We start from the raw sequence: 17511 nt of genomic DNA, 5'->3' as shown, positions 1-17511 counted from the left end.
ACGTGTAAAAGGACTGAGAGATTGTGGAGGGGGGGCTCATTTAATCTCACTGTAAACAAGTGGTTCAGTGACAATAAAGTATTTCTATTTCTAATATGAGTGTCTCACTTTAATATGGTTGAGCTTTGTAGGCAAAACTGACTCCACATTTGTTTCTTTTCTCCTGGTAGGAAGAGCCATGGAAGGAGTAGCTCAGAAGTAGAGATCCTGCAAGATGAGCAATGATGACCTGGGATCCAGGTCCCCTTGGAATGCTTCATGGGAAGACATTGGAGCAGAAAATAGAACTGACTTCCTAACCCCCCAGGATGTTTTTGATCATGAATTATCACCATATGAAATAGCAGACATTCTTATCTCCATCTCCATTTTACTTATTAGCATTTTTGGACTTATGGGGAATGGAACTGTCATCTGGTTTCTTGGTTTTTGCATGAAGAGGAATCCTTTTACCACTTTCATACTACATCTGGCTGTTGCTGACCTTGGGGCTCTCATGAGCTTATCTTGTTGTTCGATTATGAGAATTTTGAGTTTATTTCAATTCTTCACTTTTTATATTTACTTGTTTGAAGTATTCGAGTATTTGTTGTTGTTCATGTACAACACTGGTCAATATCTGTTGACAGCCATTAGCATGGACAGGTGTGTTTCTGTCGTCTTCCCACTTTGGCATCGATGCCACCGACCACCACACTTTCCCACCCTTGTGTGTGCCACAATATGGATCATTTCTTTCCTGCTCTCTGTAATCAGCATGATTCTTTATCTTTTTAGAGATACAATGAATCCCCTTTTCTATCTGCTTCTAATGAATGCTATACTTTGCCTCCCACTCATGACTGTTTCCACTCTGGTCCTGTTTATAAAAGTTTGCTTCAGATCACAACTGAGGAAGAAGGGAAAAGCTTTAACAGCCATCCTGCTTGCCCTCCTCTTCTTCCTCTTCTTAGCTTTCCCATTTACTTGCATTTTATTAATCAGACTTTCCCCTACACTTATAGACCATAATGTTGGATTTTTTGCAATACCAGTTGGGTTCTTATGCAGCTGCCTGAATAGCAGTATTAACCCACTGATTTATTTCCTGATTGGGAGAAACAAGAGGGCTCGATCTAGGGAGGACATGAAGGTCATACTCCAGAGACTTTTCAAAGAGGAGGAAAACTGCAGAGAGGAACAAGAAGTACCAGTTCAAACCCGGATGTGAAGACTTCAGAAAAGTTCAGAAAGCTTCATTTTCTATCTCTTGGTGTAATTCTTGATATTTGTTTTCCTCTGTACTCATTATTTATGATTTTGGATTTATTTACTCTGTTAATTTTTGCCTTGTTTCAGTATCGTTAAAAGCCCCTTGCATTGCCCATTTGGCAGGATAAATGTTTTATATGTTTTAGAAAATGAAATAAAAATAAATGCCGCTTTAACAATGTGAGATGAGTGGGATGACTTGCTAAATGGTATATATAGCAGATTCATTGCCAAAGGGAATGAAGTAAAGAAATCTTCACATGTAGAGCTCGAATGTTTGAAGAAAACAGAAGAAAGTATTTCCCCCGGATTTTTTGAAAAAATGCATGATGGAACATTCCACCAGTACAATCCCTATTTTCTGTGCTATTTTTCTAGAAAAAGAGGTGCAGAAATTGACCATAAAGGCCTGCCTTTTTCTCCTATTATAGCCATGGCACCCACCTGAGAGGTGTGGGAATTGAGTTCTGGTGAGTTGCGGCTGAAAAAAAGCCATGCTTATTATATGGATGTTATAAAAATTGTTAAAATCCTGCTATCTACACCTTAATAGGGCAATGTGACAATTACACCTATCTACACCTTAATAGGGCAATGTGACAAGGATACAGTAGGGAGGTGGTTCCATATCATGCCACAATGCACTTTCCACTCAATGCTAGCCATCAAGCCTATATCCAAAGCTACACTAGACTCCTTTTCATAGTGAAGAACTGAAATCACCATGTATAAAGACTCGCGTTGACACATCATTCTCATTAACACTTATTAAGAAGGATTAGGATGGGGCATGAGAATAAAGCAGTCAGGTGAAACCATGCAGTCCACTCTGCACTGCAGAGCAAAAAGTCCCCTCTGAGCAGGGGAGAAGATGACTGGGCTCCTCTTAAGCTGGTTAGCTTTTCACTGGCACAAGCTAAGTGACCCACCACAATGTGCAAAGGCTCTAATGCAATTGAGAGGATGCAAGCTGCTCACATAAAAAGCTAACCAAAAATCAGCTTGAGCAAGTAACACTCATCATCAAAATGGCACAAAGCACCTGATGGGTGGCAGAGAAAGATTACTGCCTTCCAACCCAGCTCCTACAGTCTGTGTGTGTGTGTGTGTGTGTGTGTGCGCGCGCGTGCGATTAATGAAAGTACCGTAAATCTAATTATTCAAAAGAGAGGAATTAACTTGCTGTTGGACTGATGCAGAAGGACTGAACCCAAGGATTGATAATTGAATGTGGTCTGAGGTCCAGAACTTTAATTACCCCCATAATGTTTTGGAATTCTTTTACATATCATTATTGTATATATAGTTATTTCCCCCCATAATATAAGTTTTGGGTTTGATGCTTTTGTAACTTGTCTCCTCTCACAGGAAACACCCAACTATCTTCTGCAGAAGTTCAAACAAGATAGCGCTGGTGGCAGATAACAATGTCCTGGCATTTAACGGTCATGAACATGTGCCCAGTAGACCATTCTCATACAGAGTCTACTATATCACATATCTAAGTCTCATGTGCAGCAATATCAAGTTGATACTTCCCATGTTTGGGCTTCTGTATCCAAAACTATACCACCATTGCATAAGAGACATGCTTTGTGTGGCGCTGAGAGGGGCATAAAAACCCCAGAACAACCCAAAGAAAATTCACTGGAATGGGATATGGAATGATTAAATGGAAAAAAACTAAAAACCAGGTGGAAGGAGGCATTCTGTAGCTCTCTCTCTCTCCCCCCCCCTCTCTCTCTCACACACACACACAGAGAGAGAGACATTAGCATGGACAGGTGTGTTTCTGTCATTTTCCCCCTTTGGCATCAATGCCACAGACCACCACACTTTTCCAGCCTTGTGTGTGCCTTAATATGGATCATTGCTTTCCTGCTTATTGTAATCTTCATGATTCTTTTTATTTTTAGAGTTACAACAAATCCCCTTTTCTACCTGCTTCTAATGAATGCTATACTCATGACTGTTTCCACTCTGGTCCTGTTTATAAAAGTTTACTTTAGATCACAACAAAGGAAGAAGGGGAAAGCTTTAACAGCCATCCTACTTGCCCTCCTCTTCTTCCTCTTATTAGGTTTCCCATTTACTTGCATTTCATTAATCCATTTTTCCAGTAAAGATGGAAATGATACTGAAATATTTCTTGGGCTCTTATGCAGCTGCCTAAACAGCAGTGTTAACCCTGTGATTTATTTCCCGCTTGGAAGAAAGAAACATAGTCGGTCAAGGGAGAGTTTGAAAGTAATAATCCAAAGGGTTTTCAAGGAGGAGGAAGGTGGGAGAAAGAAGAGAGATATTCAGGTCCAATCCTGAATCTGATGACTTAAAAAAAAATCAACCCATGAAAAAGACTATGAACTAAAAGTGGAGACTACAGGTTACCTTTCCATGTTTATCTGTTTGCTTTGTAACACAAAGGCTTTAATAAAAAACTGATTAAGTTTTCCTCCAAAAAACACCTCATTTTCTATCTCTTCTTATATCTCTTGGTACTTCTGCTTTGAACAGAAATTGGGCTCTGGCAGCGAGGCGGCAGCAGGAGGCCCCATTAGCTAAAGTGGTGCTTCAGGTTAAGAACAGTTTCAGGTTACGTACGGACCTCCGGAACGAATTAAGTACTTAACCCGAGGTACCACTTTACTTTCTTCCTGGCTATTGTTATTATTAAAAAATAATATCTGCCATAGCAGCTCATGCAGAGATGGTTGTGGGGCTCTCTGACTGAAAGTCAAGCATTTTGCTAATTAGAAATTGCCAGTGGGCCATACTCCATAAGGTAGGAGAGTGGAGAAAATAAATGTCAACAATAAGGTATTTGTGCTGGGAAACATCCTGGAAATCCTGTGACTAGAATTGGGGATTGGTGTCAGAAGGTCTGAATGGTGAGGAAGGGGAATGATTCTGACACCAGAATGCTGGATAGATTGGACAGCCAAGCAAATTCAGAGCTGAGCAGTTCACCCTTCCCCATGTGAGAGATAGACAGAGAGAGTGTGAAGTGAGGAAGCAGAGCTGAGTAGAAAGTTATTTGTCGTAAGCCCACCCACCTCTCCTCCACTTCCCACTGATCCTGCTGCCATAGTACAACAAACAGATATCAAACACAAGGCACATCGTAAGAAGAAAACACATCAAAAAAGCAAGCTGAAGAGTTGGCCTTTCTGGAGGGCTTGTCTTTCTGAATCTTTTTCTTCTGATGTGTCTTATGTTTGATGCAACCTTGAATGCAGTTAAGAATCTCCTCCTACACCAGCCATCTTGATAACCAATGTGGGTGGACTTACCTCATGATATTGACATGAACAGATAAAAGAACTGATAGAAATTATTGGGTGGAGCCCTGAACATCTAGCAGGAAGCTTGATAAAACATCTGCTGTTTCTTTGGAGCTACATTCATTTCTGAAAATGCTCTGACCCCCTTCTTATTCCAGCACAGGATATTCTACTTCCTTCTGCATTCCACACACCATCTCTGAAGATTGCTGATCAAGAGTTTCTCACAGGTATGCAAATGTTTCAAGTTGATGCAGTTTATTTGTAAAAGCAAGAGGGGAACCATAATAGGGTAGCAGAGGTCTGCATGCAGGAGGAATACCCTTGAAGAGATACCAGTTTCTTTGTGACATAAATGACATTCCTATTATTCTTTGCTATATGCATTCTGTGATTAGAGAGCGTGGATGAGATCAGATTAGGACACTATAAACTGTAGATTAAAATATCATTGTTGTTTTTCCATATGTGAACCATGACTGACTGGTTTGTTTGTGTATTTGATATGTGGATTTAGGAACAGACCCAGATGTGTTACTCTACGGAACAAAATGGGATAAATAGTAAAAAAAAGCTACATATGCTTATTCTTAGTGCTCTGGCACAACTTGGTGACATTTGTTATCAGATTTCTGTTCCAAACTTAACAGCTAAATTCAGATTGTATCAGAATGAGAAATGGTGGTCAGTTTTGCAACCACGTTGCAAGCAAGAAGACAAAAGAGGAACTAGTGGCAGAATGAACAGCACTGTTAGATGCACTTTGCCCATGCTTGAAATCCAAAGAAATACAAAATGTATACTTGGAACATAGAGGCAAATGTCTAGGGTTTTGTCTGGAACAATAGGCGAGTATTTCAAGTAATCAGTTCCCTGTTTCTTCTCTGCCATTTCCCAAAATCCTATTGACCACAATGAGTAATGGATTAATTTGGAGGGTCCCCTCTCCATTTGTGTATTTTCCCCAGCTATTTAATTAACATATTTATTGTGAAAATAGATAATGGCCATATCTGCCCAATTTAAACTATACAAATTTTCAAATGTCTCCATTTATGTCTATGGCTGACCCTCTAACATCCACTGGGATATACAAAAACAGGTTCTCAGGGCTCTGCCACACCTCATTTGGCCTTCCATTTCCCACTAGCAAAACCCTCTCTTTACTGCTGAATCGAAACAAATGACCATTGGGTTTTTCCGCAGATTTTTGTTCATTCCAATTCAGAGGCAAAGAGTGTGTTTTTCGGGGGAAACTTTTTGGAATGGGACTGGTGGAAGGTGGACAAGCCCTCAATCTGAACAAGGAAAATGATCTAACCAGAATGTGGCATGTTATTTACTCTACATAGATCTTTACATATATATGTGTTTCTGATATCTTATCCAACCATTCCATTCTGTTCTCCTGTCCCACCTGGTTCTCCATTTTCCCTCTCTTACAGAAGCCCGCCCAGCACCCTTCCATGTTCCATAGTTACACCTGTGGGATTCCACACACACCATGCATTCAAAGTATATCATTCCACTCAAAGAATCCCAGGCACTGTAGTTTTTCCCCTCACCAGTTGTTCCCTACAACTTATTTACTCACTTTTCACAAGAATGCTTCTCTATGACATCAAGACTTTGGAGGCAAGAACCTCCTCTTAAATTAGTTTTCTTGACAACCAATGAACAAAATTATTCTTGCCACAGGATGTTGGCAAACTGCTTAAGAACAGATGAAGAGTAATGGGTGGAGCCCTAAACATCTGGCGGAGAGCTTGGTGATACATCCATTTTATCCTCCTTGGGGCTGTAGTCAATTCTGTCAATCTTCTGACTACCTCCTCATTCCATCACAAGATATTGTGCTTCTTGCTGCCTCCAACTCACCATTTTCTTAGACTGCTGATCAACAGTTGCTCACAGGTATGTGAATGTCTCAAGTTGACACAGTTCATTTGCAAAATTGGATGAGGAACCAAAGGCAAAAGTGAACATGCATTGCTGGCAGAAAAGTCCAGGCTGAATCCCTGGAGAAGAGAATACTGGGCTGGAGAAACCAATAATCTGCCCCACAACTCCTCTACAGCAGGGATACAACATTACTTTTTAAAAAAAAGAATCTGAGTGTCAGGCTCATCAGCAAATCTCTCTCTCTCTCTCTCATAGCTCTCATTTTGCTGCTTGAATTCAATTTAACTTGTGTTTTATTTTTCTGTTACAATTCTTCTTTTTTTCCATAAACAGCTTACTACTGGTGACACTTGTCCTTCTTAAGTTAGTAAATGCTATGTGAGAGACAAAAAAAGGGGGGTCAAGGAGGGTCAATAGGAGAGGAGTGAAAAATGTCTCTATTTTCATCTGAGGAATTTTAGAGGGCATGTTTGTTTGTTTGTTTGTTTGTTTGTCATAAATTTCCACGATAGCATTACTCTTTTATTATTGATTCAGTCTCTCGGTTTAATATGATTGAGTTTTATAACGCAAACTGACTTCACATTTCTTTATTTTCTCCAGGTAGGAAGAGCAATGCAAGGCGTAGCTCAAAAGCAGAGATCCAGCAAGATGAGCAATGATGGCCTGGGATCCTGGTCCACTTTGAATGCTTCATTGGAAGATATTGCAGCAGAAAATGGAACTGACCTCCTAACCCCCCAGGATGGTTTTGATTATGAATTATCACCATATCACATAGCAAAAATTCTTATCTACATCTTCATTTTACTTATTAGCATTTTTTAAAAATATTTTTATTGCAGTTTTTCCAGATACAGATACTAAGTCAGATATACAAAGAAATAACAGAAAAGAAAAAAGAAAGAGAAAAAAAGAATCATCCTTCCAAAACATTTTTTCATAACCAACCAGACTTCCCCACGTCTCCCTCACCATGCGTTCTTTACAATAAAAATATCAGCAAATTATAACCTTGTTTCGTGCATTCTTTTGTTCTTTCAGAATAATTATATTTTAAGTTTAAAATACTTATTATCAATTTACTCTAAAAACAAATATAGTATTATTTTAAACATTAGTCCTTTCATTAATATAACTTAATTTCCCATACCATCAAATCTTATTGCTGGAGCTAAATTTTCCAAATCATGCGAATTCTTAACATTCATATAACTTATAAAATTTTTGTAAGTAATCCTTAATTTTTTTCCAATCCTCCTCCGTTGTTTCTTCTCCCAAATCTCGGATTCTGCCAGTCATTTCGGCCAGTTCCATATAGTCCATCAATTGCGTCTGCCACTCTTCCAGTGTGGGTAAATCTTGTGTCTTCCAGTATTTTGCGATGAGAATTCTTGCTGCTGTAGTTGCGTACATAAAAAAAGTTCTATCCTTCTTTGACACCTTCTGGCCGACAATGCCCAGGAGGAAGGCCTCTGGTTTCTTAGGGAAGGTGTACTTGAACACCTTTTTTAACTCGTTATAGATCATTTCCCAGAAGGCCTTCACTTTTGGACAGGTCCACCAGAGGTGAAAGAATGTCCCTTCAGCCTCCTTACATTTCCAACATTTATTATCAGACAGATGATATATCTTAGCAAGCTTGACTGGGGTCATGTACCACCTGTATATAATTTTCATAATATTTTCTTTCAAGGCATTACATGCCGTAAATTTCATACCAGTGGTTCATAACCTTTCCCAGTCTTCAAACATAATGTTGTACCCAATGTCCTGAGCCCATTTTATCATGGCTGATTTGACTGTCTCATCCTGAGTGTTCCATTTAAGCAGCAGGTTATACATTCTCGAAAGTACCTTAATCTTTGGTTCTAACAGTTCTGTCTCTAGTTTCGATTTTTCCGCCTGGAATCCTGTTTTTTTATCCAACTTAAAAACCTCTTGAATTTGAGCATAATGAAACCAATCTTGCACCTTATTCTTTAGTTTTTCATAGCTCTGCAACCTCCAATTGTCTCCAATTTTCTCTATTATTTCCCCATATTTCAGCCAATACTTATTAGCATTTTTGGAATCATTGGGAATGGAACTGTCATCTGGTTTCTTGGCTTTTGCATGAAGAGGAATCCTTTCACCACCTTCATCCTGCATCTGGCTGCGGCTGACCTTGGGGCTCTCATATGCTTATTTACTTTTCCCATTATACATCTTCTGGAGTCATTCTTATCTTTACCTCCCTATATGCATTTGATTGAATTGCTGGTTTCCATTCTTTTTTTCTTCAGGTACAACACTGGTCAATATCTGTTGACAGTCATTAGCATGGACAGGTGTGTTTCTGTCGTCTTCCCACTTTGGCATAGATGCCACTGACCACCACACTTTTCCACCCTTGTGTGTGCCACAATATGGATCCTGCTCACTGTAATCAGCATGATTCTTTATCTTTTTAGAGATACAATGAGTCTCCTTCTCTATCTGCTTCTAATAAATGCTATACTTTGCCTCCCACTCATGACTGTTTCCACTCTGGTCCTGTTTATAAAAGTTTACTTCAGATCACAACTGAGGAAGAAGGGAAAAGCTTTAACAGCCATCCTTCTTGCCCTCCTCTTCTTCCTCTTCTTAGCGTTCCCATTTACTTGCATTTATTTATTCATTCTTTTCACTCCATTTATAGCCTTTAGTGTGGGATCTGTTACAATATCTGTTGGGTTCTTATGCAGCTGCCTGAATAGCAGTATTAACCCACTGATTTATTTCCTGATTGGGAGAAACAAGAGGGCTCAATCTAGGGAGAACATGAAGGTCATACTCCAGAGACTTTTCAAAGAGGAGGAAAACTGCAGAGAGGAACAAGAAGTTCCAGTTCAAACCCGGATGTGAAGAGTTCAAAAAAGTTCAGAAAGCTTCAATTTCTATCTCTTGGTGTATTTCTTGGTACTTGTTTTCCTCTGTACTCACTATTTTATTATTTTGGATTTATTTACTTTGTTAATTTTTGTCCTTGTTTCAGGAGTATCGTTAAAAGCCCCTTGGATTGCCCATTGGGCAGGATTAATGTTTTATATGTTTTATAAAATGAAATAAAAAGAAATGCCGCTTCAGCAGACTTTGAGTTGAGAAGGATGACTTCTAAATGGTATAGAAAACAGACTCATTGCCAAAGGGAATGAAGTAAAGAAATCTTCACATGTAGAGCTCGAATGTTTGAAGAAGACAGAAGAAAATATTTCCCCCAGATTTTTTAAAAGGTGTATGATAGAACATTCCATCAGTACAATCCCTATTTTCTGTGCTATTTGTCTAGAAAAAGAGCTGCAGAAACTAACCATAAATGCCTGCCTTGTTCTGTTATAATTTCAATGGCACGCAATTGAGAGGTGCTGGAACTGAGTTCCAATTAGTTACGGCTAAAAAAGAGCACTGCTTACTATCTGGATGTAGTGATATAGAAATTATAATTGCGTATTGAGGCCCCAAGACCTACCCCTAAAATAAATACACATGGACACTTATATTAGTTTAACTTTTGGGGCAAATTTTGGCCACAACTTTATTGAAATACAATCACGTGAGCCGTATTGGCTTAGGCATTAACTCCCCACTATAACTGACTCCACCTCTCAGGGTGATCGTCAAATGGGATAAACCAAATGAGGGAGCAAGCTTGATGAGAACCAACCTAAGCTCACCCTGGGGTTCCTGTAGTCCTGGCATGACCCTAGCCCCTCAAGTGGACTTTGGACGAGATCCGGGACCCCCAGATTCCTTTAACAGAATACCCAATTCCTGGAGGGGCAGGTGATGGCCACACCTCCCCTCCCCACAATCCAACTGAGCCAATGCCTAACCACCACCTTTCAAGTCGTGGTGATTTGCTAAGGGTTAAGCAAAAATCAAATGGCTAAAGCCAATCTGCCAAATGGAAAAAAATAATCCTATCCAGCCCCTGTTCCAATACAGGCGACCCAAACCAAAGCAAGGCCAAGCGACTCTACCTAAACTTGGGAGGGTGGGCGGGTGTTCAGTGGTGCAAATGCAAGTGCCTCACTTGCATCACACTGCTGTTTTTAAAGCACCTGGGATCACACAACCTACTGGCTATTGGCTAAAGCCAGCTGGCATGATCCCAGGGGAATGGCCAGGACTTCCCACCCCCACCCCCATTTTAACCCTGTCAGGTGAGCTCTTGGGACCCGAGCACAACCAGGACTCTGTTATGAGGATCCAATCTATTTGCATATTGAAATACACGAAGTTCTGCCATCTACACTATTATGGGGCAATGTGACAATTAGCAGAAGTGATTCATGACATCAATGTTTCTCAAACTTTCCAATAAAGTTTTTGGGGAAAAAACACCAGAACATACAGGGGAGATGGTTCCATATCATGTCACAATGCACTTTCCGCTCAATGCTAGCCATCAAGCCTACATCCAAACCTACACTAGACTCCTTTGCATGGTGAAGAAGCAAAATCACCATGGATAAAGACTCACCTTGACACATCATGCTATTTAGAAGGATTGGGATGAGGCATGACAATAAAGCAGTCAGGTGAAACCATGCAGTCCACTCTGCATTGCAGAGCAAAGAGTCACCCCTGGACATGGGAGAAGATGACTGGGCTCCTCTTAAGCTGATTAGCTTTTCACTGGCACAACCTAAGTGACCCACCACAGTGTGCAAAGGCTCTAATGCAATTGAGAGGAAGCAAGCTGCTCACATAAAAAGCTAACCAAAAATCAGCCTGAGCAAGTAACACTCCTCATAAGAATGGCACAAAGCACCTGATGGGTAACAGGGAGAAATTACTGTCTTCAATCGTAGCTCCTGCAGTCTCTGTCTCTGTCTATCTGTCTGTCTCTCTATCTCTCTCTTAGTGTGTGTGTGCTTGTGTGTGTGTGTGCGATTAATGAAATTAAATCTGATGCTTCAAAAGAGAGGAATCAAATTGCTGTTGGACTGCTGAAGAAGGATAGAGCCCAATAATTTGGAACTGAATTTGGTCTGAGGTCCAGTTCTTCAATCATCCCAATAATATTTTGGAATGCTTTTGCATATCATTATTGCATATGTAGTTACTTTCCCCATAATATCAGTTTTGGTTTTGACGCTTTTCTAAGTGTCTCCTCTCACAGGAAACACCCAACTATTTTCTGCAGAAGTTCAAGCAAGATAGCACTGGTGTCAGATAAAAAGGCCCTGACATTTCACGGTCATGAACATGTGCCCAGTATATCATTCTCATACAGAGTTTTCTATATCACGTATTTCAGTCTCATATGCAGTAATATAGGTTGATACTTTCCATGTTTGGGCTCCTGTATCAGCAGGAAGGACAAAGAGAAGTTGGACTTACTTACCACTTGCAAATTCTCTCTTCTCAAGAGTTCCTGTTAGGGACACTGAACTTTAAAAGGCAAGAATCTCCTCCTGAGTTTGTCAAATGCTATCCTGAGACCCAATGTGGAATACAATCATCTTATCACATGATGCTAGCAAATGGGTTGCACAGATCTGAAGACATGTGGGAAGGATCCTACACATCTTGCTAAGAACCAGATGAGGCATCTCAACAATTTCTGCAAATTTTCCGATTACCTGATTATTCCAGCACCACTTGCTGCTCCCACTCACCTTGCATGAGGGATGCTGATCCAAAGCTTTTGAAAGGTATGTGAATAGCTAAATTTGATGTCATTCATTAGCAAAGGTAAGAGGGGATCTGTAGCTGAATGGCAATGCTGTGAACCTTTGGCTGATAGGTGGGACAAGCTAACTCCATGGAGTGTTCTGTTAGTAGGATACCAGTTGGATGGCAGGTGAAGATGGCAGGAATTTTTGGTTCCCACATCCAGTCAGAGCAGAAAGTACTAGGCAGGATGGACTAAAGGTTTGTCTAATTCATTACACATTGTAAAAATCTTGCTGTCTGGCTTATCTATTGTGGGTCTTTTTCCGATTTTCATATTTCTTATCAATCTCAATTTGACTTGAGTTTTATTTTATTCACTTTTGTTAAAAATCACATTTTAATAATAATAATAAAAACAGATGCCTTCCCAATTCATTCTGGCTTTTGTTTTCCTAAACACAAGAGCTGTTCAACTCCTTCTCCCACTCCTCCTCTTCTCCACCACCCAGCCATTCCACCCTCAATGTCTGCAACACGAGAGGTTAGTGGTCTGAGGTCCAGAACTTCAATGATCCCCATAATATTTTGGAATGCTTTTGTCTATCATCATTACATATATAGTTACTTTCCCCATAATATCAGTTTTGGTTTTGATGCTTTTCTAAGTGTCTCCTCTCACATGAAACACCCAACTATCTTCTGCAGAAGTTCAAGCAAGATAGCTCTGGTGGCAGATAACCAGGTCCTGGCATTGCATTTTTCAGGTTGAGGTTTTTCGGGTTATGGACATGCCAAAATCCGGAAGTACTGGAATGGGTTACTATTCAGTTTTGATGGTTGCGTGTGCGCAGAAGCACTAAATTGTGCTTTGCGCATGCACAGAAGAACCGAATCACAACCCATGCATGTGAAGACGCACCACTGCAGGTTGCAAATACTGCGGGTTGCGAACGTGCATCCCGCACGGATCAAGTTCGCAATCCAAGTGTCCACTATACACCATTCTCATACAGAGTCTTCTATATCACATATTTAAGTCTCATGTGCAGTAATATCAAGTTGATACTTCCCATGTTTGGCTTCCTGTATCCAAAACTATATCACCACTAAGAACCAGGTGGAAGGGGACATGATGTAGGTCTCTCTCTCTCTCTCTCTCTCTCTCTCTCTCTCTCTCTCTCTCACACACACACACACACACACACAGAGAGAGAGAGAGAGAGGGAGGGAGAGAGAGAGAGAGAGAGAGAGAGAGAGAGAGAGAGAGAGAGAGAAATACCACCTCTTGTTCTGGCTAGATTGCAGCCTTATTCAGATTGAGCATTTATTTTTTTCCTCTGCCAGGACTTCGACGGCCCGTAAACTGGACCGTGACAGGTATTTGTTCTACTCTGAACTCAGTAACTTATTACTATAAGTCTACTTGTTAATATCCACAGATTGTATATCTCTGGGGAGACATAGAGGTAAACCCTCTTTCCATTATTTTCAATGGCAGAATTATATATTAATATTATTTTTTGAATTCATATACTGTCCTATAGCTGGAGGTCTCAGATGAGTGATGCTCGCAGTTCTTTGTGGTTCTTTTACTTTGTTCTTGGCTATTATTTATTATTAATAATGATAATAATAATATCTGCTATACCAGCTTATGCAGTGACAGTGGTGCGGCTCCCTGACCGAAAGTCAAGTATTTTTCTAATTAAAAATTCCCATTGGCCATACTCCATAAGCTCGGAGAGTGGAGAAAATAAATGTCAACAATGAGGGATTTGTGCTGGGAAACATCCTGGAAATCCGGTGAATAGAATTGGGCATTGATGTCAGAAGGTCTGAATGGTTATTTGTCGTAAGCCCACCTAACTCTCCTCCACTTCCCACTGATCCTGAAGCCATACTACATCAAATATGATATATAACATAAAACACATCAAAATAAAAAAAAAATCCTTCCAGTAGCACCTTAAAGACCAACTAAGTTAGTTCTTGGTATGAGCTTTCGTGTGCATGCACACTTCTTCAGATACACAGTTGATGGACTTCCATTTCATGCGGCTCAATGTGGTGCCTTCCATGGTTCCAGTTACAGATAGGTAGCCGTGTTGGTCTGCCATAGTCAAAATAAAAAAATTCCTTCCAGTAGCACCTTAAAGACCAACTAAGTTAGTTCTTGGTATGAGCTTTCGTGTGCATGCACACTTCTTCAGATACAGATACAAAGCTCATACCAAGAACTAACTTAGTTGGTCTTTAAGGTGCTACTGGAAGGAATTTTTTTATTTTGACTATGGCAGACCAACACGGCTACCTATCTGTAAATAAAACACATCATAAGTCATGAAGGGAAACTGAAGAGTTGGCATTTATGAAGAGCTTGTTTTATGAATTATTTTCTTATTATGATGTGTCTTGCGTTTGATACACCCTTGTATGCATATCATTTATTGTGTACTCACAATGCTGTTAACTGGCTTGAACATGGGAAGATAAAGGTAAAACATGGCATCATCAGTAAGGATATTTTTGTATCCTGGTTGCCTGGTTCCTTCTGCCTAGAAGTTGCTTACCCACTTTCCTTAAGAACTCCTTTGTATGACATGAAGCTTTAGAAGTTAAGATTCTCCTCCTCCATAAGCCATATTGATAACCAATGGTGGGGAAAAATCTTACCACGTGATATTGAGAAGCTGCTGAAGAACAGATAAAAATTAGTGGCTGGAGCTCTGAACATCTAGCTGGAAGCTTGACGAAACATCTGCTGTTTCTTTGGAGTTACATTCATTTCTGAAAATGCTCTGTCCCCCTACTTTTATCAGCACAGAATATTCTACTTCCTTCTGCCTTCCACACCATCTCCTAAGGGGGGGGGGGTCAATAACTGGGCTCCTCTTAAACTGATTCATTTTGGTCTTGAACAAACTAATTGCCCCAGCACAATGTGCTAATGCGCTTATCCAACCCACTGGCAGCAAGCAGCTCACCCATTCTAAAAGTGACATCAACAGCTAACAGAATGTCAGCCTAAACAGGGAACACTCACTATCAGAATGGCACGAAACAACCAGTGGCTTTTGGGGGGAAATTACTTTCCTCAAATCTAGCTCATGCAGTCTCTGTGTGTGTGTTCGTTGGGGTGTGTGTGTGTGTGAGAGAGAGAGAGAGAGAGAGAGAGAAGAAGAAGAAGAAGAAGAAGAAGAAGAAGAAGAAGAAGAAGAAGAAGAAGAAGAGGAGGAGGAGGAGTTTGGATTTGATATCCCGCCTTTCACTCCCCTTCAGGAGTCTCAAAGCGGCTAACATTCTCCTTTCCCTTCCTCCCCCACAACAAACACTCTGTGAGGTGAGTGGGGCTGAGAGACTTCACAGAAGTGTGACTGGCCCAAGGTCACCCAGCAGCTGCATGTGGAGGAGCGGAGACACGAACCCGGTTCCCCAGATTACGTGACTACCGCTCTTAACCACTACACCACACTGGCTCCACAAGTCAAACCTACAGCACTCAGTTACGATGCTTTCAAAAGATTTTCACTTCTAACTATATCTCTCCTGTTCTTTTTTGTTTTTTAACTAATTTTTATTCTTTTTCATTGAAAATCTTCCAATTAATGACAAATCAAAGCAAATCATTCCATATTACAATAATAGCAGTACCACCAATTATATATTCTCCACAACCCAACCAATGTCTATGACACAAGACATTAGTTTCTGATCTTAAGGCTGAGTCAGAGAGCAGAGGAAGAGAATTTGAGTTCTAAAATAATATGCTTATTGATGTTGTGAATGTAGTTTTTTTTACTCAGAGGAAAGATCCACAACACATCGGCAAACTCCATTTCCCTCCAAAGCCTTGGAAACTGATAAGTTGTGACAAACATTCCAAAGAACTATATTCCTAAAGTGTTTGTTTATCAGTCATGAATTCCCACTATAGCATGTCTCTTTTATTATTGTTTGAGTGCCTCAGTTTAATATGGTTGGGCTTATAAGCCAAAACTGACTTCACATTTGTTTATTTTCTCCAGGTAGGAAGAGCAATACAAGGAGTAGCTCAAAAGTAGAGATCCAGCAAGATGAGCAATGATGGCCTGGGATCCAGGTCCCCTTGGAATGCTTCATGGGAAGATATTGGAGCAGAAAATGGAACTGACCGCCTAAACTCCCAGGGTGGTTTTGATCACAAATCATCACTATATCTTACAGCAGTAAATATTCTATATTTCTTAATTCTAGTTATTAGCATTTTTGGACTTATGGGGAATGGGACTGTCATCTGGTTTCTTGGTTTTTGCATGAAGAGGAATCCTTTCACCACTTTCATACTAAATCTGGCTGTTGCTGACCTTGGGACCCTCATTTGCTTATCTTCTTATTTGATTGTGTATCTTGTGGTGTCATTTTCATCCTTATCTGTGAATATTATCTTGTGTGTACAGTTGTTTGAGTTTTTCTTCTTGTTCATGTACAACACTGGTCAATACCTGTTGACGGCCATTAGCATGGACAGGTGTGTTTCTGTCATTTTCCCCCTTTGGCATAGATGCCACCGACCACCACACTTTTCCACCCTTGTGTGTGCCACAGTATGGATCATTTCTTTCCTGCTTACTGCAATCAACTTGATTGTTTCTATTTTTAACATTATACAGTATACCATTTTCTACCATCTAATGAATGCTATACTTTGCCTCCCACTCATGACTGTTTCCACTCTGGTCCTATTTATAAAAGTTTACTTTAGATCACAACTGAGGAAGAAGGGAAAAGCTTTAACAGCCATCCTACTTGCCCTCATAATCTTCCTCTTCTTAGCTTTCCCATTTACTTGCATTTCATTAATCTATTTTTTCAATCCACCTTTGGACTATGATGTTTCATCCTTTAAAGTATCTGTTGTGTTATTATGCAGCTGCCTGAATTGCAGTATTAACCCACTGATTTATTTCCTGATTGGGAGAAACAAGAGGGCTCAGTCTAGGGAGAGCATGAAGGTTGTACTCCAGACACTTTTCGAAGAGGAGGAAAACTGCAGAGAGGAACAAGAAGTTCCAGCTCAAAGCCGGATGTGAAGACTTCAAACTAGCTAGGAAAGCTTCATTTTCTATCTCTTGGTGTATTTCTTGGTAATTGTTTTCCTCTGTACTCACTATTTTTTTATTATTTTGGATTCATTTACTCTTAATTTTTGTCCTCGTTTCAGTAGTATCGTTACAAGCCCCTTGGATTCCCTAATTTGCAGGATAAGTGTTTTACATGTTTGAGAAAATGAAATAAAAAGAAATGCCACTTCAACAGACTTTGACAAGTGGGATTACTTGCTAAATGGTATAGAAAAGAGATTTGTTGCCAAAGTGAATGAAGTAAAGAAATCTTCACACGTAGGGCCCAAATGTTTGAAGAAAACAGAAGAAAATATTTTCCCCAGATTTTTTGA

General features: G+C 40.1%; 2 protein-coding genes and 1 pseudogene across 4 annotated transcripts; all 3 read left to right on the top strand.

Moving 5' to 3' along the window:
• Positions 1-214: 214 nt before the first annotated feature.
• Positions 215-1210, top strand: LOC310713147 (mas-related G-protein coupled receptor member H-like; the record flags this gene model as incomplete). The annotated part of the gene is made up of 1 exon (XM_083516968.1): positions 215-1210. One exon carries the CDS (start codon positions 215-217, stop codon positions 1208-1210), a length of 996 nt encoding a protein of 331 aa, XP_083373094.1.
• A 3455-nt stretch (positions 1211-4665) lies between these two features.
• Positions 4666-9463, top strand: LOC310713128 (proto-oncogene Mas-like; annotated as a pseudogene). Its single transcript, XR_014530101.1, has 4 exons — positions 4666-4762; positions 6231-6446; positions 7042-7238; positions 8484-9463. The product of XR_014530101.1 is annotated as a proto-oncogene Mas-like (transcript).
• Positions 9464-11637: 2174 nt separating this feature from the next.
• Positions 11638-17511, top strand: LOC310713142 (mas-related G-protein coupled receptor member H-like). 2 transcript variants are annotated; one of them, XM_083516958.1, is made up of 3 exons: positions 11638-12115; positions 13422-13454; positions 16103-17511. In XM_083516958.1, the coding sequence occupies exon 3, from the start codon at positions 16151-16153 to the stop codon at positions 17144-17146; it is 996 nt and encodes a 331-aa protein (XP_083373084.1). In that variant the 5' UTR covers positions 11638-12115; positions 13422-13454; positions 16103-16150; the 3' UTR covers positions 17147-17511. The 2 variants fall into 2 exon arrangements, with proteins under 2 accessions (XP_083373084.1, XP_083373083.1); XM_083516957.1 differs by lacking the exon at positions 13422-13454 and having other exon boundaries at positions 11640-12115; positions 16103-17508.

This window comes from Podarcis liolepis, assembly GCF_965112155.1.
Source record: "Podarcis liolepis genome assembly, chromosome: 8".
NCBI lineage: Eukaryota > Metazoa > Chordata > Lepidosauria > Squamata > Lacertidae > Podarcis > Podarcis liolepis.
This window is presented reverse-complemented; position numbering and strand designations above follow the sequence as displayed.